This window comes from Carcharodon carcharias, chromosome 15 (assembly GCF_017639515.1).
Source record: "Carcharodon carcharias isolate sCarCar2 chromosome 15, sCarCar2.pri, whole genome shotgun sequence".
In the NCBI taxonomy this organism is placed as follows: Eukaryota; Metazoa; Chordata; class Chondrichthyes; order Lamniformes; family Lamnidae; genus Carcharodon; species Carcharodon carcharias.
The window spans coordinates 135,213,688-135,235,376 of NC_054481.1; the positions used below are offsets into that span (position 1 = coordinate 135,213,688).

A 21,689-nucleotide genomic window follows, 5' to 3' on the forward strand; every position below is an offset into this window, starting at 1 on the left:
TGCATTACAATTAACTCAGATGGTTAGTTTATTCACATTCAAACCAAGAGGAAGATTTACAACTATAGGCAACAACAGTAAAGAACAACAGAAACAAATATTTGTTCACGTGATTTCCAGACTCTGAGAGGTCAAAGTTGTTAGAATCATATCTCACAAGACTAAATTTTTCAGTTACAAACTGGACAAACATGGCTTGATCTGGACATGTAGATGCTAATCTGGGATTTTTTAAAAGTAAGGTCATAATTTCACCTTGGAACTGTCAACAAGCAGGCCTTTTCCAAGAAATCACTGGACCTATATGGTACTTGAGAAGGAGTTGTTTGTTTGTTTTGAACTGCAAAGAACTTTAATGAAAAGCTGGAAGACAAAAAGACGATTGCATAGGAGAGAGATAGAAAAAACTTAAGTTGGGAAGCTGCTTGCTTTGAAGGTAGCCTTGTTGGAGATGGAAGGCTACCTTGACTGGCTCTCTCTCTCTCTCTCTCTACCTTGTCTAAAGTTGTGTGTGGCTTTCAACCTGTAGCCAGAGAATCCTCATCTGAGTGTAACTGGTCTGCATTTAGACCTGCAAAGCAGGACCAGTTGGTAAGAATTTCCAGGAATCCATCTTCATAGGAGGGAACTCCAGGTCGAAGGGTCAAGAGCCTAGGGATTTCATCCTTTATTTTATAACACCCATCCTCCAAAGCCCATCTCGTCAGAAAGAGACTCTATCTGTTTGCATGTTGTTTGTTTGTCTGTCTGTGTGTGTGTTTGTGTGTGTGCTGGGGAATTCTTTAGGAAGAGATCGATAATTATACTTCCTAATTACAATTGTGTGTTAACCAGTACTTGCAACTTGTTAAAATAAGTTTTATTTTAAAAATAAATGAACTCTTCTGAGTTTATGAAAGAAGCCTGGTCAGAGTCTTTTTTCCTCTGGGTACGAGAGGTATAGGTACACAACTGGCCATTTCAGTGAGAAAATTAAACATTTAAATTAATGCGGAGTGGTGGGGCTTGATAATTCACACACTCGTCCCGTCCTAGTTGTAACAAAGAGGGTGTTTCCTTCATGGTGGAGTTCAGTTCCTGGTTTAAGACAGCAAGATAAAAATCCTTGAAACAAATTATGTTGCGGCACGATGGGCTTTCTGTGCTTAGACCTCTTGGCAGGCAATAACCAGAGACTTCTAAAATAAACAGGCTTCGAGGAGTTGAGAGATGGTCAGCTGGGAACTGCTGGAGTTCTTTCTGGTTGGTGTTAAAGCAGCAGTCTGAGCTGTGAGGCTAGAAATGTAACATCAAAGTGGCCCAAAAGGCTAAAAGCATGGAATCATGTGACATGGTCCATTAACAAGTTAGTTGCAGCCTCACAAGCAGTTTCTGTGCTTCTGGCCAAAATCCATTGTTTCCCTAGGAGTGAAATGGTGGCTGTTAACACTTAGAACCATAGAAACCATAGAAAAGTTACAGTGCAGAAGGAGGCCATTCAGCCCATCTTGTCCCTGCCAGCCCAAGGACACCCAGGTGCCCTTTCTAATCCCACCTTCCTGCACCCGGCCCATAGCCCTGCAGCTTACAGCACTTTAGGTACAGATCCAGGTACTTTTTAAAAGAGTGTAAAGTTTCTGCCACTACCACCAACTTGGGCAGCGAAATCCAGACACCCATCACCCTCTGCGTAAAGAAGTTCTTCCTCATGTCCCCCCTACACCTTCTGCCACTTATCTTGAATCTATGTCCCCTGGTTCTAGAATTCTCCATCCAGGGAAACAATTTTATCCTGTCCACTCTATCTATTCCCCTCATAGTTTTGTACACCTCAATCAAGGCACCTCTCAGCCTTCTTTGTTCTAAGGAGAATAACCCCAACCTATCCAATCTCTCCTCATAGCTACACTTTTCTAACCCTGGCAACATTCTTGTAAACCTCCTCTGCACTCTCTCCAGAGCTATTATGTCCTTCCTGTAATGTGGTGACCAGAACTGCACACACTGCTCCAGTTGTGGCCTCACGAGTGTTTTATACAATTCCAACATTATATCCTTACTTTTATATTATGTACCTCTGCCAATGAAGGAGAGCATTCCATATGCCTTCTTTACAACCTTGTCTACTTGAACTGCTGCCTTCAGGGACCTGTGTACTTGTACGCCAAGATTTCTCACCTCATCTACCCCTCTTAGTGTATTCCCATTTATTTTGCAATCCTTGTAACTGTTTGACCACCCTAAATGTATGACCTCACACTTCTCTATGTTAAAATCCATCTGCCACTTTACCGCCCACTCCACCAACCCATCTATATCGTTTTGGAGATTATGACTATCCTCTACACTATCCACTACTCGGCCAATCTTTGTGTCATCTGCAAATTTCCAATCGTGCCCCCCACGTTCACGTCCAAGTTGTTAATATATAACACAAACAGCAAGGGTCCCAACTCCAAGCTCTGTGGAACACCACTTGAGACAACTTTCCATTCGCAAGGGCATCCATCGACCATTATCCTTTGTTTCCTGTTACAAAGCCAACCTTTTATCCAGTTTGCCACATTACCCTGAATCCAATGGGCTTTTACTTTCCTGACCAATCTGCTATGTGGGACCTTGTCAAATGCCTTGCTAAAATCCATGTACACAACATCCACTGCACTACCTTCATCAACCCTTCTTGTCACTTCCTCAAAGAATTCAATCATATTTGTGAGGCAAGACCTTCCTTTAACAAATCCATGCTGACCATCCCTGACTAGTCCATGCCTTTCCACATGACAGTTAATCCTATCTCTCAGGATTGATTCTACTAATTTGCTCACCACCGATGTAAGACTAACTGGCCCATAATTGTTTGACATTTCTTTTGATTCCTTTTTAAACAATGGAGCTACATTTGCATTTCTCCAGTCCTCTGGTACCTCCCTGTATCTAGTGAAGATTGGAAAATCATCCTCAGAGCATCTGCAATCTCCTCCCTGACTTTCTTCAGCAGCCTCGGAAACAATCCATCTGGCCCTGGTGACTTATCAACTTTCAAGGATTTCAACCCTTCAAGTACTTCCTCCCTCTTTATGCCTATCCCGTCCAATATCTCAGTGTTCCTCCTGGACTACTATATCTACATCCTCCCTTTCCTTTGTAAAGACCGAGACAAAATATTTATTCAAAATCCTTCCCACAGCCTCTGCATCTACACATAAGTTTCCATCTTCATCTCTGATAGGTCCCACTTTTTCCTTAACTAACCTTTTAGCATTAATGTGTTGGTAAAACATCTTTGGGTTATGTTTAACTTTACTTGCTTATCTTTTTTCATGCCCTCTCTTTGATTTCCTTATTTCCTTTTCTACTTCGTCCCGGCACTTCCTATATTTGTCTAGGCTATCTGCAGTGCTTAGTTCTTTGTGCCTATCGTATGCTTTCTTTTTCTGTTTGATCTTCCCCTGTATTCCTCTGGACAGCCAGGGGGGTCTAGATTTGGCAGTACCACTCGTATTTTTGTAGGGGACATGTCTACTTTGTACAATTCGGATCTCGCGTTTTAGTGCTTCCCACTGGTTTTCCACTGTTTTATCCTCCAGCAGTGCTGTCCAGTCCACCCCAGCCAAGTCCCTTCTTATTTCTGCAAAGTTTTTCTTCTCCCAGCTCAAGACTTTTACTCCTGCCTTATCTCTGACCTTTTCCATGGTAATGCTAAATCTAACTGAATTGTGATCACTGTCCCCGATATGGTCACCAACTGTCACTTCACCCACTTGCCGTTCTTCATTCCCCAAGACTAGGTCTAGAATTGCATCTCCTCTCGTTGGGTTTGTCACTAATTGGTTGAAAAAATTTTCCTGGACACACTGCATGAATTTTTCTCCCTCAGTGCCCCTTATATTGTTCCAATCCCAGTTGATATTAGGACAGTTGAAGTCTCCTACTATTATTGCCCTCTTGTTCTTACAAGCAGAAATTTGTCTACATATTTGTTCTTCTATCTCCCTTTCACTATTTGGGGGTCTGTAGTATACTCCCAGTAGTGTGACTGCCCCTTTTTTATTTCTAAGCTCAGTCCATGCAGCCTCGTTTATGATCCATTTAGTATATCATCCCTTCTCACAACTGGAATTGATTCTTTAACCATTAGTGTTACACCCCCTCCATTTTTATCTCCTACTCTATCATGTCTGAAGATTCTATAACCAGGGATATTAAGCTGCCAGTTTTGTCCCTCCGTTATAGCAATGACATCCTGCTGCCATGTGTCTATCTGTGCCCTTAACTCATCTACCTTGTTTGTAATACTCCTTGCATTGAAGTATAAGTAGTTTAACCCCGTCAATTTCCCTTGTTGGACACTTTTTAAACTTTGCTTCTCCTGTAACTCCAGGTCTATCACAATGTCCCCAGCTAATGTTCTACCTCCATTTTTCCGATCTGAATCTGACCTATCTGATCCCACTCCTGGGATCCCATCCCCCTGCCACACTAGTTTAAATACCCCCCAACAGAACTAGCAAAAGCCTCCGCAAGGACACTGGTCCCAGCTCTGTCTGTGTGCAGCCCGTCCGGTTTGTACAGGTCCCACCTTCCCCAGAACCGGTCCCAGTGCCTCAAGAATCTGATGTAACAAGTTTTGATGTCGCTGCCTGGCTGGGATTGGGTGGGGGGGGTAGTGGGCGGTGGGGGTGGGGGAGTCGGTTCGTCTGTCAGTTGTCTAGTTTTGTGATTATAATATGGCCTTACAGTGGGGTGTGAGATTCCACAAGGATGAGAGTGGAACTCTTTCCTTCTTGTAATTTCTGTTGGTTGCTCCCAGAACGGTTGGCCAATCTTGAGTCATGTGACCTAAGCAGCCATTTTGTAGATCAGCAGAAATCCAATTTGAAATTGCATAAAAAGAAATAAAGTTTGGATACACACAGTTTTGATTTGTTATGTCTTATTGACATCACATTATGTTTTGGAATTGGTGAATTTCTGAGACAACATTTTGTACATGGACCTGGTGCTGCAATGTAACAGTTGCCTGTCCCTGTTGAAGGATTTGTTTGTGAATATTGATGAAACTTTGTGGATGAGAGGTTATTTCCTAAATAAAAACTGTATCCACTGTTATTGCACACCGTGTTTATTTCCTTTCTAAATGTTCCCCCTTTACCTTGTGCTGATGGAACCCACTGTGCGTTTCATGTTTTGGCAGCAGCAGCAGCAGCCAGTGTGAAAAATGATTTGTGTCACTTGTAAAGGTCAAATCATTTTGTGCTCTCCATACAAACCTTCTAGATTGGCTGCTAGGCACAGAGCTTCCTGAGGTCACATTAGTTCAGGAAATAAAGAAAATAAAGAAGGACTTGCATTTATGTAGCACCTTTATGACCTCAGGAAGTCCCAAGGTGCTTTGCAGACAAGTATTTAGAAGTTTAGTCATTTATAACATAGGAAATGCAGCAGCCAATTTGTGCACAGCAAGATCCCACAAACAGTAATGTGATAATAACCTGTATAGTGCCTTGGGACCTTTTATAGTTGAGAGTGCCGACGGGCCTGATTTTAATGCCTGGCATCAAAGACGATACCCTGACGAGCACCGATGCAGTCACTCAGCACCGATGCAGTCACTCAGCACCGATGCAGTCACTCAGCACTGAACAGAACTCTGTGACTCTGGAGTTTCACAATTCTGGAATGGAGTCGAAACTTGTAACCCTCAGAGTTAGAGACGTTCTGGTAAATAAAGAAGGCAAACTTCAGTCACACCTCAAAGGGAGATACGGGATTGGGTTTTTGCCGAGTCGGGATGACTTGGGAGTCCTTTAAAAATGTGGATGGGACTTGATTCCGAGATTCCTGACCTCATTCCCAGGCTATCTTATTTTTAAAAGTGCCTTTAAAGGATGTTGGCTTGTTCAGGTCAAAAGCCCACACCCTACACTCCCGACTAGGCTGGCTCCATTGGGGGATAGGCATGTCCTAGTCCTCTGCAATTTTCATGGAGTCAGGCCAGATTTTCAAAGATCTGTGGTTCATGGTACCTCAGAAGAGTCATGAACCCTAGTCTGCATGTGGGAACCGTTTAAAAGGTAATTTCAAAAGGTCCTCCTCAAACCTGCTATGCCCCTCGCCACACCACACCCCCCCCCCCAATGACCTCTCATGTCTCCTCTGCCAAGTTATGGCACTTCACCTATCCCCCCTTATCCCTTATGTCCCCATGTTAATCTATGGCACTTCCACACCCGTTGACCCAATATACACTGTATAGAACCAATGAGCCCTATAGTGAGAATAAGATGTATTTAAAAAAAAGCTTTAAAACATCATTCATTCAATACTTTCCACTATGTATTTTTTTTAAAAAGCAGTTTCACGTCAGAGCAATAAAAGTGTAAATCATCTAGGCTCTTTAAAGTCTCAGTAACAGAAACCTCTTAACCTTGTGGAAATAAACATTGTGAAATTGACGGCAGAGATCAGAGAGACTGAGCAGTCTTTCAAGCAATGTTTTCTCTGGGGCTCGGGTTTTTCAACAAGACTTATGGATTTGGGGGCTTTCAGTGTGGGTGGAGTGCCATAGCATGGCAAGGTGGCATGAGCTACCTCAAGTGTGTTGGAGGGGAGGTAAACAGGTGACAGCTGGAGGGCCTTTGTATTTTTATTTTAACTTGGACCAAGTCCCAAGTCACTGAGACAGGTTTTTTTAAATAGCCCACCTCTGCATCCGGCAGCCCTGTGGCTGCCTCTGACCTGTTTTTTGGGTCAGTTGGGCCTGATCCCAGCCTGTACCCCTGCCCCCCGGCCAGGAAGATTCCACCTTTGCAGGCACTTTCCCCCGAGGCGGGCTGACAGAATTTTCCCGACTCCCACTACCCACCTCAAGGCTGACATAGATTTATGTTCTTTCCTGTCCTTTTCCCTTCCACTGCCTCTCAATTTACTTTAAACCTATTACGTCTCTGACGTTGACTAGCTTGGATGGTCATGGTCCTGAAACATTGAGTGGAAATTACAGCCCCTCCCACCTGCAGAGTCTTCCGGTTCCGCTGAAGTCAGTGGGGTTTTGAATGCTCGCCACGTTTCCTGTCCCCATCCCTTTCCCATTAACTCTGTTTCATGCTCAACAGATGCTGCCAGACCTTCTGAGTGTTTCCAGCAATATTTACAGTCGTGTGAACTATTTGTCTATAGCTAGACAAAATCTGGGCTGATTATTAATGATTCACCTTCTAATATCAATGTTTTTTGTTTTTTTCTATGATTTTAAATTTGTCAGTCATATTAAAAATGATATCACACTGCCATGCCTCTGGGATGTGTGCAGGAAGTTTACTTTGTGCAGTTAGTTTCTGGGTGGTTAATTTGCATCACTGGTTAAGTGAGCTCTCATCAACTTATCCAGTATACCTGCCAGAACTGTCACTTTATTCCAATTCTGTTGTTTGTTTCCATGTGATTTTCTCCAGGGGACTACTTTACGCAGATTAATCCTGGTGATAACATTATAAAACTTAATTTCCAACTGTTGATAGGTGCTTGAACTCACTGTGAGGAGACGTGATTTACAGGGCACTAACCCATTGATTACTGAGTTGCTTGGCTACCATAATATTATTCTGATTGAAGCATCTGCAGATAATATTTGATGTACTCTTCAATGCACTAACTCTTTGCTTTTTTTCTTTGCTGTAAAGGATGCAATGCTGGTAGTCTTGAAAAGTCTTATGTCTTCATGTCTGTTTAATATAATTGGATTTGGCTCCACTTTTCGGACCTTGTTTCCAGCCAGCAGGTCTTATAATGAAGTAAGTTATTTTCTGTTGCTTATCATTATTACCATAAACATGCAACATATTTAAAATAATATAGAAATTGCCTGCCTGCTGTTTAGAACTGGTTTAAATTAACTTGCATGAAAGCAAAAAAATGTGGATGCTAAAAAATTAAATTAACTTTCATACCCCTTAAAAACATTTTGCTGCTCTTTTGAATGCTTGTTGGTGCCCTGCATTGCATGATGGACTTAGCTGCTTGTACAGGTTCTCCAGAAAGGAAAGGAGAAATGGCAGCTAACGTTGTCACCCAAGCAAGCAAAGATTCATGGCTCTGTAACTTTATTGAGAGAATATGAAAACATAAGGAATAGGTGCAGGAGACCATTCAGCCCTTCAAGCCTGCTCCATCATTCAATTCCATATTGGCTGATCTTGGGCCTCACCTCCATTATCAACTCCACTATCCCACCAGCTCCCCATATCCCTCGATTCCCTGAGAGATCAAAAACCTACCAATCTCAATCTTGAATACGCTCAATTATAGAACATTTACAACCCTCTGGGGTGGAGAATTCCAAACATTGATAACGTTGAGTGAAGAAATTTCTCCTCATATCAGCCCTAAGTGATTATCCCCACACCCTGATGCTGTGTCTCCATGTTCTAGATTCCCCAGCCAGCCTGATAATCTCCTTCAGCATCTTGTATTTCTCAATGAGTTCACTTCTCATTTTTCTGAACTCAGAGAGTATACATAATTTACTTAATCTCTCATCATAGGACAACCCTCTTATTCCAGGGACCAATCTAGCAAGAAACTTTGCTGTACCACCTCCAATGCAAGTATATCTTTCTTTGGTATGAAGACTAGAACATTACACTGTGCACTCAGCCCTGAATGGAGTATTGGCCCATATGTTGAATGACAGAGCAGATTCAACAAGCCATATCATTTACTCCTGCTCCTATCTCTTTTGTTCTTGCATTGCCAAAGTGAATAACCTCACACTTTCCCACTTAAATACTCCATTTGCCACCTTGCTGCCCACTCACTTAACCTGTTTATATCACTTTGCAGTGTCTCCTCACTGCTCACAGTCCCACTTAACTTTATATTGACAGCAAACTCAGCTACATTACTCTCAGCCTCTTCATTTAAATCATTCATAAAGACTGTAAATGGTTGAGGTCCCAGCACTGATCCTTGCAGCACTCCATTAGTCACAGCCAGCCAACTTGAAATAGCCCTGTTTATATTTACTATCTGCTTCCTGCATAAACCAATCCTCCATCCATGCTAATATATTACCCTAAACTGTATGAGCCTTACCTTGGGTAGCAACCTTACCAAATGGATTGAGAATTGGTTAGCAGACAGGAGAAGAGAGTAGGAATAAATGGGTCTTTTTCGGAGTGGCAGGCAGTGACTAGTGGGGTACCAACGGGATCAGTGTTTGGGCCCCAGCTATTCTCTCTATATATATCAATGATTTGGATGAGGGAACCAAATGTAATGTTTCCAAGTTTGCTGATGAAATGAAACTTGGTGGGAATGTGAGCGGTGAGGAGGGTGTTAAGAGGCTTCAATGTGATTTAGACAAGTTGAGCGAGAGGGCAAATACATGACAGATGCAGTAGAACATGGCTAAGTATGAAGTTATCCACTTCGGTAGGAAAAACAGAATAGCAGAGTATTATTCAAATGGTGATACATAGGGGAATGTTGATGTACAAAGGGGCCTGGGTGTCCTTGTACACCAATCACTGAAAGCAAGCATGCAGATGCAGCAAGCAGTTAAGAAGGCAAATGGTATGTTGGTCTTCATTGTGAGAGGACTTGAGTACAGGAGCAAGGATGTCTCACTGAAGCTGTACAGGGCCTTGGTGAGACCACACCCGGAGTATTGTGTGCAGTCCTGGTCTCCTTAACTCAGAAAGGAGATACTCACCACAGAGGGATTGCAGTGAAGGTTCACCAGACTGATTCCAGAATTGTTGTATGAGGAGAGATTGGGTTGACTAGGCCTGTATTCACCAGAATTTAGAAGAATGAGAGGGGATCTCATAGACATTTATGGCACAGAAGAGTCCATTCGGCCCATTGTGTCCACGCCGGTCAACAAAGACCTGACTACACTAACCCCATTTTCCATGGCATGGCTCATAGACCTGGCTACACAAGTCAATATCTAAATACTTCTTAAATGTTACAAGAGTGCCTGACTCAACTACCTTTTCAGGCAGTGAATTCCAGACTCCCACAGCCCTCTGGGTGAAAAGATTTCTCCTCAACTCCCCTCTTAACCTTCTACCTCTTACCTTAAATCTAAGCCCCCTGGTTATTGACCCCTCTGCTAACAGAAAAAGTGTCTTCCTATCCACCCTACATATGCCTCTCGTTATCTTATCCACCTCTATCAGGTCCCCTCTCAAACTTCGCCGCTCCAAGGAAAACAACCCCAGCCTATCCAATCTTTCCTCATAGCTCAGACTCTCCAGCCCAGGCAGCATCCTGGTAAATCTCCTCTGCACCCTCTCCAGTGCAATCACATCCTTCCTATAATGTGGTGACCAGAACTGCACACAGTACTCTAGCTGTAACCTAACCAGAATTGTATATAATTCCAGCATAACCTCCCTGCTCTTGCCATTATTAGCTGGGGCATAGAATACAAGTATCCCATATGTCTTCTTAACCACCTTATCTACCTGCCCTGCTACCTTCAGGGATCTGTGGATATGCACACCAAGGTCCCTCTGATCTTCAATGCTTTCCAGGGTCCTACCATTCATAGTGTAATCCCTTGCCTTGTTAGCCCTCCCCAAGTGCATTACCTCACACTTTTCTGGGTTGAATTCCATTTGCCACTGCTCTGCCCATCTGACCAGTCCATTGATATCCTCCTGCAGTTTACAGCTATCCTCCTCACTGTTTACCATCCTACCAATTTTCGTGTCAGCGGCAAACTTCTTGATCATACCCCCTACATTTAAGTCCAAATCATTTATGTACACCATAAACAGCAAGGGTCCCAGCACTGAGCCCTGTGGAACCCCATTGGAAACAGACTCCTTGTCACAGAAACATCCCTGTACCATCACCCTCTGCTGTCTACCTCTCAGCCAATCTTGGATCCAACATGCCACTTTGTCTTGGATCCCATGGTCTCTCACTTTCTTCACTAGGTCTACCATGAGGGACCTTATCAAAAGTCTTGCTAAAGTCGACCTATAAAATTCTTACCTGGATGGACAGACTGGATGCAGGGATGATGTTTCCTCTGGCTGGGGGGTCTAGAACAAGGGGTCACAGTCTCAGGATATGGGCTAGGCCATTTGGGACTGAGATGAGGAGAAACTTCTTCACTCAGAGGGTGGTGAACCTGTGGAATTCTCTACCACATAAGGCTGTGAAGTCAAAGTCACTGAATATATTTAAGAAGGAAATAGATAAATTTGTAGACTCTAAAGGGATCAAGGGGTATGTGTGGGGGGAGGGGGGTGTGGGAGGATAGGAGTGTAGCATTGAGATAGAGGATCGGCCGTGATTATATTGAATGGTGGAGCAGGCCTAAAAGGCTGAATGGTCTACTCCTCCTCCTATTTTCTACGTTTCTATGTTTCTAGGCCTTTTTGAAATATAAGTATACTGCATCTACTGGTCTCGCTTTATCTACCCTACAAGTTACATTCTCAAAAAATTCTAATACATTTTTCAAACACAATTTCTTTTTCCTAAAACTATGTTGACTTTGTCTGATTATACTATGATTTTCTAAGTGCATTGTTAAGACTTAATTAATAATAGATTCTAGCACTTTCCAGTGAATGATGCCAGATTAACTGGCCTGTAGTTCCTTGTTTTCTCTCAACCTTCTTTCTTGAATAGCAGTGTTACATTTTCTAACTTCCAATCCACTGGGACTGTTCTAGAATTTAGTGAATTTTGGGAATTGCATCCACTTTCTCTGCAGCTATCTCTTTTTGAACCGTGGATGTAGACCATCAGGTCTGGGGATTTACCAGCATTTAGTTAAATTTCTCCAATACTTTTTCTACATTGATATTAATTACCTTACGTTCCTTGCTCTTTGTATATAATTTGTGTCTTCTGTGAACTTGGACACAAAATATTTGCTCAATGTCTCTGCCATTTCCTCATTTCCAATGATAATTTCTCCTGTCTCTGCCTCTAAGGGATCAATGTTTACTTTAGCTACTCTCCTCTTTTTTTATACACTTGTAAATGCTCTTCCGATCTGTTTATATGTTCTTGGTTAGCTTAAACCAATATTCTATTTTTTTCCCTTTTCATCAACGTTTTTTAACCATATTCCAAGATTATATTACAGCCTTGAAATCACAGTCTGACAACTCTTCTTTCAGTTTTATATGTATAACTCATTTTGGTTTTAGTCAGATTTGCACCAACACAAGTCAGTAAATTTGAAGAGGCTTTATGACTATTATCATTATTAAAGGCTTCTCCAAATAGAATCTATAGCTGGTTACAGGAAATTGCATCACCAGTCTGTACAATACACAGAATATATGATGCTCTTTCATAAAATGCCACAAAGAAAATGGGATATTATATAAACTTGGCATTTTAAGCCGTACTGTGTTGTGCCTTAATATGTGGGTGGTCTGGAAGCTATAGGTGATTTCATTTCTCTGTTGGAGGTCTTTCCAAGTTTAGCAAGTTTCACAATTGATGTGGCCAAGCTGATCCTTAGATGTCAAGCCTTCAGTTGACTGGAAAAAAAAACAAACATTTGGAGCCAATTCATAACTCTTATAAGAGTTGATTTTCCAGGTAACTTTTCTTGGTGGAAACATTTAACTTTATTTACAAGACAGCAGCAGTTACATGTGTGCATCTAACTCCATAACTAACAAAGAACTCTCTCCTAGAGGTTCCCGGTGCTGCTAACTGATTGGTTTACACAGAACATGTGATCTTACAATACAGGGTTATTCTTAAAGCTACAGTCTTACATTTATCAAAACTATAATTACAACAATAACCAATTATATTGCAGGGTTTTTGATAATTGTTCTTATTTCCAAGTGGGATGGAGAAGAGAAGAAAAGGAACTTAGACTAGATTAGTTTGGATAGTGGGGGGGTGAAAAAGGCATATGGGACACTTGCCTTTATCAATCGAGGCATAGATTACAAAAGTAGGGAGGTCATGTTGGAGTTGTGTAGAACCTTGGTGAGGCCACAGCTGGAGTACTGTGTGCAGTTCTGGTCGCCACATTATAGGAAGGATGTGATTGCACTGGAGGGGGTGCAGAGGAGATTCACCAGGATGTTGCCTGGGATGAAACATTTAACTTATGAAGAGAGGTTGGAAAGACTTGGGTTGTTTTCGTTGGAGCAGAGAAGATTGAGGGGTGACCTGATGGAAGTGTACAAGATTATGAGGGGCATGGACAGGGTGGATAGGGAGCAGCTGTTCCCCTTAGTTGAAGGGTCAGTCACAACGGGACATAAGTTCAAGGTGAGGGGTAGGAGGTTTAGGGGGATGTGAGGAAAAACTTTTTTACCCAGAGGGTGGTGAGGGTCTGGAATGCGCTGCCTGGGAAGGTGGTGGAGGCGGGTTGCCTCACATCCTTTAAAAAGTCGGGACTTGGAAAAATTTATTAATTTTGCTTCCAATCTCCACCCCTCCATCATTTTCAAGTGGTCCATCTCTGACACTTCCTTTCCTTGACCTCTCTGTCTCAATCTCTGGTGATAGACTGTCCACCAATATCCATTACAAGCCTACCCACTCCCACAGCTACCTTGACTACAGCTCCTCACAACCCGCTTCCTGTAAGGACTCCATCCCATTCTCTCAGTTCCTTCGCCTCCGTCGCATCTGTTTCGATGATGCTACCGCCAAAAACAGTTCCTCTGACATGTCCTCCTTCTTCCTTAACCGAGGTTTTCCACCCACGGTCGTTGACAGGGCCCTCAACCATGTCCGGCCCATCTCCCACGCCTCTGCCCTCACACCTTCTCCTCCCTCCCAGAAACATGATAGGGTCCCCCTTGTCCTCACTTATCACCCCACCAGCCTCCGCATTCAAAGGATCATCCTCCGCCATTTCCGCCAACTCCAGCATGATGCCACCACCAAACACATCTTCCCTTCACCCCCCCTGTCGGCATTCCGTAGGGATCGTTCCGTCCGGGACACCCTGGTCCACTCCTCCATCACCCCCTACTCCTCAACCCCCTCCAATGGCACCACCCCATGCCCACGCAAAAGATGCAACACCTGCCCCTTCACTTCCTCTCTCCTCACCGTCCAAGGACCCAAACACTCCTTTCAACTGAAGCAGCATTTCACTTGCATTTCCCCCAACTTAGTCTACTGCATTCGTGGCTCCCAATGTGGTCTCCTCTACATTGGAGAGACCAAACGTAAACTGGGCGACCGCTTTGCAGAACACCTGCGGTCTGTCCGCAAGAATGACCCAAACCTCCCTGTCGCTTGCCATTTTAACACTCCACCCTGCTCTCTTGCCCACAAACTGGGCGACCGCTTTGCAGAACCCCCCCCCCCCAACCCCCAGAACCCCCTCCCCCACCCCCGCCCCCGCCCCCCAACCCCGACCACCACCTTAAACCAGCTTATATTTCAACCTTTCCTGGGATTCACCTAGTTCTGTGGAAGGGTCATGAGGACTCGAAACATCGACTCTTTTCTTCTCCGCCGATGCTGCCAGACCTGCTGAGTTTTTCCAGGTAATTCTGTTTTTGTTTTGGATTTCCAGCATCCGCAGTTTTTTGTTTTTATCCTCATCCAAGATGTTCTGGGGGCTGGGGTTGATGGGCCTTTCTTGCTGGTGGCAGTAATAGAGAGAAGAGATAATTAGTGATTGACTAGACAGTCACCTACATTAAAGAACAGTATGTGTAGGTGGCTGATCTACTGCATGGGCCCTCACTGGCTTGTTGGGAGACGCCAATCTCACCTTCAGTGCAGGAACGGTCCCTGTCCTCGCCAGCTTGATCTGCCATCTGCTCCTTGAAAGGGGGTGAGTGGCCTCAATTCTGACATCCCCCTTCCGGTCCGGGATCAATCCCTCTTGTTGTGGGTGACCTTGTCCTGCATAAAGACAGATGGATTGTGTGAGTAGCATGGATGGAAGAGTAGATGATAAGCTTGCATGCCTGCTGTACACACTGAGTGCTTCCCAGTAAGGGCTGAAGACGTGACTTGTGCAGGATCTTACAGGAGATGATGGGTCTGTGTGAGAGAATCAGTGGTGATGAGTCTTCTGCTGGCAGTGTGTGTGAGTTCTCTGTGGACTCTAACCATGCGGATGCTTGATGGCCCTATGAGAGTGTGAGCTGAGAGTGAGGAGAAGGTTGACGTATCCTCTTCATGCACTGGATAGCAGTCCTCTTCTGATGTCCACATGCACTGACCTCCCTGGCAACCTCCTCCCAAGCCAGCAGGGTGAGGTTGGTGGACCTCATGCTACCATTTCTGCGATAGAGGACCTCCCACCTATCCTGGTCTGAGTGGAGGAGTCTCTCTGGGCACCTGTTGCTGAATTTGGGATCTGAGGGTTTGCTTTGTTCCAGGGCTATCACTCCTCACAATCTGTCCTGGGCTGCAGACAGTGGATGTGTCTGTGTGTCTGTGTCTGTGTGTCTGTGTCTGTGTGTCTGTGTCTGTGTGTCTGTGTGTGTGTCTGTGTGTGTGTCTGTGTGTGTGTCTGTGTGTGTGTCTGTGTGTGTGTCTGTGTGCGTGTGTGCGTGTGTGCGTGTGTGCGTGTGTGTGTGTGTGTGTGCATGTGTGTGTGTGTGTGCATGTGTGTGTGTGTGCATGTGTGTGTGTGTGCGTGTGTGTGTGTGTGTGTGCGTGTATGTGTGTGTGTGTCTGTGTGTGCGTGCGTATGTGTGTATGCTGCTTAAATATAACGGCCAGAACTTTGACCTGATGAGGTAACAGTAGGTGGACAGACCCCCAACCTGCCCCACCAAGAGATTCAGAATCACAGAATTGTTACAGTGTAGAAGGCCATTCAGCCCATTGTGTCTGCACCGGCTCTCTGAGCATTTTAACTTAGTGCCAAACTCCTGCCTTTTCCCCGTAACCCTGCACATTGTTTCTATTTAAATAATCATCCAATACCCTCCTGAATGCCTCAATCGAACCTGCCTCCACCACACTTCCAGGCAGCGCATTCCAAACCCTAACTACTCGCTGTGTGAAAAAGTTCTATCTCACATCACATTTGCTTCTTTTACAAAACACTTTAAATCTGTGCCCTCTGGTTCTCGATCTGTTTACGAGTAGGAACAGTTTCTCTCTATCTATTCTGTCCAGACCCCTCATGATTTTGTTTCCTCTCAGGCCTCTCCTTTCCAAGCAAAACAGTTCGATGAGGTGTTCATTTATACATAAATAATGAACTGAAAAGCAGTTGATCTGGTACAGAAATCTCTCCCCCGGCAGCCGGCGGGAATCACACCCACCCTCCCGTCTGCCACAATACTTAATCTCTAGAGCAGAAAATTCCTCCCATTTCCACAGAGAGAGTAACGCTATTTGGAGAAAATGGTGTTCAGTTGGGAAGCTAAAGGGGTGGGATTGAATTTCCTTGGAAAATTATTTTTTCCTATGGAATAATATTTGAATGTGCTGGTTGTAAAAAGAACAAAGCAACTTGAACCAGCAATCTAAAGATCTTTTATTAATGATATTAAATGTATTGGTATGCAAAAAATAGCTGGAAATCAATGATCAAACTAACCATGAGAAACTGATTTTATTTCTCTTAGACTGGCTCTTCTCTTCACTTTAATGTTTGCTGCAAGCTTTTAACAATTCTCCTTCACATCTGAGGTTGTTTAGTCTAAACATCCTGTCTGATCGGGAGAGTGGGGTAGCGCCAATGTCGGTGATTGATCTCAGAAGCTGCTGCACCCACTCGATGGGGTGTGGGGGAGTGTTGGAGATGGGGGCTATGAATTCATTACTAGGTAAACGAACCATGTTAGCTTATCTGTACCCTTCCTCCAGGACAGAAAGTTAATGATATTCATCCTCACTGAGACAAGCTGCTACAAGAAAACCATGGCGACATGAAGTGAGCACAATCCACTATGCTAACTATCCATCCACACACCTCAAAATCAAAGACTTCATCCAGTGCAAATTCCAGTTAAATGTTCCTGATGCTTCTCTCTGGCTAGCCTGCATTACTTTAAATTAGTTCCATTGATTTGATGCCTCGAAGTTGCTTTGTTTCGTAGCCATGGAGATAATAGTTGATTATAAAAAAAAAACAGAGCATGAACCAGATATTTGACAGCAAATAATAAATAATGAGAAATGTTAAAAATTCCATAGCTTTCAATTGTAATGTTTTAAAATAAATCTCTGCAGGAGACACTGGCTGTAGCCTGTGACTATATCAGAAAAATCAGGGCTGACATGGGAGGAACAAACCTACTGGCACCTCTGAATTGGATCTTCCGGCAGCCGATTCAGAGAGGTCACCCACGGCTGCTGTTTCTCCTGACCGATGGTTCTGTCAGTAACACGGGGAAAGTGATAGAACTGATCCGGAACCATGCACGTTCGAGCAGGTAATGCACAAAGGTTTACTCGTTCAGTTGGCTTTAAGAGTACAGCTTGCTGTAAAATTGGACCTTTTTTTGAATGTTGCAAATTTGTAATTTCTTTTCAACTGTTAGGCCTAAGTGGAGGCAATGTTCTTATATTTAAAATGTTTTCATTGAAATTCTTTACATAGAAATCGAACAGCACAGAAACAGGTCATTTGGCCCAACTGTTCCATGCTGGTTTTTATGCCAACAGGAGTCTCCTCCCACCCCTTTCATCACATCCCATTAGCATATCAGCATTTCATCACATCCCATTAGCATATCAGCATTTTATTAGCATTCATCAGCATATCAGCATTTCATCACATCCCAATAGCATATCAGAATTTTATTAGCATCCCAATAGCATATCAGAATTTTATTAGCATCCATCACCATATCAGCATTTTATTAGCATCCCAGGCATATCAGCATTTTATTAGCATCTCATTAGCATATCAGCATTTTATTAGCATTCCATCAGCATATCAGCATTGTATTAGCATCCATCAGCATATCAGCATTGTATTAGCATCCATCAGCATATCAGCATTTTATTAGCACTATTAGCATATCAGCATTTTATTAGCATGCCATTAGCATATCAGCATTTTATTAGCACCATTAGCATATCAGCATTTTATTAGCATGCCATTAGCATATCAGCATTTTATTAGCACCATTAGCATATCAGCATTTTATTAGCATCTCATTAGCATATCAGCATTTTATTAGCATCCATCAGTACTCCATCAGCATTTCATCAGAATCCCATCAGCATATCCTTCTATTTCCTTTTCCCTCATGTTTGAGAGACAACATGAATTTTAGCCCAGGCAAAACCAGAACAACAAAGTGAAAAACTTGATACATCAACAGTGAAAAACTTGCATGGCACTGATTACAAAACAACCCCAATCTTAATGTCCAAAGGAGATGTGGGGCTTGACTCTCCTCTGTTAAGCCTGGCATTGGCCTTGTATTGACCTTGTTGGGTCCACACTGCAGATTCACCAAAGTGGTGCCAAGGCTTCAATGGCTAAATCATCAGCACATGTTTTGTAAACTTGATTTGCATTCCCTTGAATTTAGAAGGTGGGGAGTGATCTAATTCTGCTGGTTTTATATAAACGTTGGGTTTACTTTGAGTTCATGCTCTGCCTCATAGGTGCTATCAATAGCCCTCAAACCTGGCCAGCCTCATGATTCTAAAAATGTTGCAGCTCCTTTTTCTGTTCTCATTTCGGAAATGCTGTTCAGGTGCACAAACTGAATTGCCCTCCCAAAAAGACTTTTCTGTGGAAGAGAAGCAAACTGGCTGATCTGCTAAAAGTCCCTTTAACTCCTTGGAATAATGCTGTGACATCAACGTTTGAGCCGTGGTTACTTTCTGACACAGAGGTGTTGAGTTGTGACATTGCAGATCCTTCTCCTGATTTGAACAGAGAATTTCTAAAAGTTCATGTTTAAAGCACAGCTTCTGAGACAAGGTCATAGGGAAAGACCTCAATGTGTGCCTCGATCAATACAGATGCTGACTGGTGGCTTGATTCTCTTTCTCTGCAATGCTTTCTAAGGGAATTGCAGAATCTAGAGAAAAGGTTCCTGCATTAAACAGTGATTCACACCCACCCCACCCCCCCCCCCCTCACAATACTGTCTCTCAATCCCAGGTATGCAAAATGTCCCCAATGACACTTCATTGCCTGAAGCTGGACAGAATTTACACCAGGTACATCCAGAGCGTGAATGCTCAGAGGAGCGAGCAAAGGTGCAGCAATGCTCAGCTCCACGTAAAACCTTAGCACACTCTGGATCCAACTCGCATTCTGCTGCAACACTGATCAATTTGCTGACTTACGGGTTTGAATTTCCAGCACAGAGGCAGGAGGCAGGAATCGGGTTTGTTTTTGGGTCAGAAATCCCCCTTCAGTGAGAAACGGATGAAACATTTTCATCTGGGTGAAGTCCTGATTGGAGACAGGTTTCTGGTCCAATTGAAGATGATTGGCCTGCATCTTTGGGAGCTCACCAATCAAAGGCCTTTCAGCTTCAGAGGATCAGCTGAGTCCAGGTTAGTAACTGGCTGGCTGTTTCAAAAATCAGGTGATCGCTAAGCCACTTTTTAATCCTTTTAATAATCACAAAACGTAGCTAGGCCACTTGTGGGGGTGGGCTGGGGTGGGTGGGGGAGTTGGGGTGTTGGGGGAGGCAACAGGGAGGGTTGTAGTCCTGCCAGGAGTGTTGGCATTGTGGTCTGCCGCTGGGTGCCCACCTCCAGGCTGTTCAACTGCTTCCCATTTCATTAGGAAGTTGGAAGCCAACTGGAAAATCCCAATCAGCCTTCATTACCAACCTTTAACAAGGCTCCTAGATGACCATATGGGGTGGGGTGGGTCAGCTCTCCTGGGCCTGAACCTGTGCTGGCCAAATTGTCAGGTAAGTAGTTGAGAAGCTAAGACACCAGCCAGTGTCATAATGCAGCCTTTGAGCTGTCCCAGCCATGGAATTCCCTATCCTTTAGCTTCTCTTCCCCACCCAATCATAGAAGAACTGAAGCCAACTGAAATGGTCTTACAGTCACAATGGATAAGATTGAGAGGGGCTATATTTGACTTTGGGTAATATTAATATTTAAGTGAGAAAGAGAGATGTATAAATCATGAGGCAGAATTTCATCGACCCTTGCCAGTGGGTTTACAGGTGGGGGGCCTGTAAAATTCCCCAGGTGGCTTTCCCACCATCCTCTTGCCCACCCCAACCTGTCTGCAATTTTAGGGTGCCTGCCCTCACCTTAATTGAGAACTTTAATGGCCAATTATTGGCCTCAATTTAGAGGCTGGTAGGAGGAGCTCAGGGGCAAGGGCACACCCTCCAGGTCACCCTTCTTGGGTGGGAAGGGGGTCACTTCCTCAAGAGCCTCCTTTCACATTGGGTCCCCCAAAGGTCTGACCCCCCAGGTCCCTCCCCCATCATCCTGGCCTCATTTCCCCTTCCCACTTAGCTGGCTCTGGACTCCAGGACTTAGAATCTGAGGTGTTAGGTTTGAGGTTCCAGTAAATAGGTTTGATCTAACGTTTGCATTTTTAGCTAAGTTGAGAGTTTGTTTGAATATCAAAGGGCAGTCAGAGGTAGTCAGGAACATGTTTGCATCTTGCAAGAGTTCCATAGGTAAATAGAAGGGAGGGGAGATATTATATTTTATTGGCCCGAAAGCAAAGACAAAATGGTAACATGAAAGATCCTATGTTTGGAAGGATTTAAATTTCAAAGAGATGTGAAAACAATGGAAACAGAGATTAAAGGGGATAAAAAAGCGTTTTACAGTTACTGTTGAGTGCTTAGGTTATCTATAGCTGTTTGAGCTGTTGGTAGCTGCTGGAGCTGTTAGCTCTGGGCTGGGAGAAGTTGCTGATTTCAATCAGCCATCCAGTCAAGCCAGAAAAGTCTTGGGCTGCAATAAGCAGTTTTATTCTGAAGTTTAAATTCCACAGCAGAGGTCATGTGGTATGCCTCTATTAAAGATCCAGCAGTTTGCCTTGGGTAATATTACTGGATTTTTTTATACGGGATTGTTGCCTGGAAGGTATTTACTTGTGGATCTGAGCAGGTGGAGAGTCTTTTTTGGGGAATATTTTGTAAGACTAACCTTAATTGTACAAATGTAATCTTGTGTACTTAAGTTTACTTTTATTCTTGTTAATAAAACTTTTATTTTTAATTTTAAAATCTCAAAAGTGTTACTGAACTTCTTTCTGCTGAGATCATTACATCGTCTTCTCCTTTACAGAGTACAAAAAAAAAGGGTATGGCCCATCAGCCAAATTTCCCTCTGGGATTTGGTTTGCACAGCAATTAACATCAGCTGTAGCCATAACAGACTGTTTGTAGTCCCAGTCCTTACCACAGCTACCACTGGAGCTGCTGGGACTACAGAGCTGTCAACCAATCAGATTGAAGAGCTTTTGAAATATTGTCATATCGTGCAGAAAATGCTGTAGCTAATTTGTACACAACAAATTTCCACAAACAGCAGTCAGATAATTTATTTTACTGATTTGAATTAAGAATAAATATTGGCCAGGACATCATCAAAGGTTCAAAAATAGACAACTAACTAGATGTTGCAATTAGAAATCCAAATATATTGCAAGAGCAGCTGGTGATGTTGAAAGTGTGTACACTTTTAAAATAAATCATTTTTAGTTTGATTTTACGTTAAATACTGTTATGACCCTTTGAGGAGGGGTAAAAACTGACTCCCCTAATTTATCACTCCAGGCCTGACCATAACAGATTTGTTTGTGGATTTAGGAGGATGATGGG

At 43.4% G+C, this 21,689-nt stretch overlaps 1 protein-coding gene across 1 annotated transcript in view; it reads left to right on the forward strand.

Moving 5' to 3' along the window:
• vwa5b1 (von Willebrand factor A domain containing 5B1) overlaps positions 1-21,689 on the forward strand; it is a 161,824-nt gene that overhangs the window by 45,434 nt on the left and 94,701 nt on the right. The window contains exons 5-6 of the mRNA XM_041207027.1: positions 7,665-7,775; positions 17,143-17,345. Coding sequence (XP_041062961.1) covers positions 7,665-7,775; positions 17,143-17,345 — 314 coding nt within the window. The remainder of the gene's footprint in view (positions 1-7,664; positions 7,776-17,142; positions 17,346-21,689) is intronic.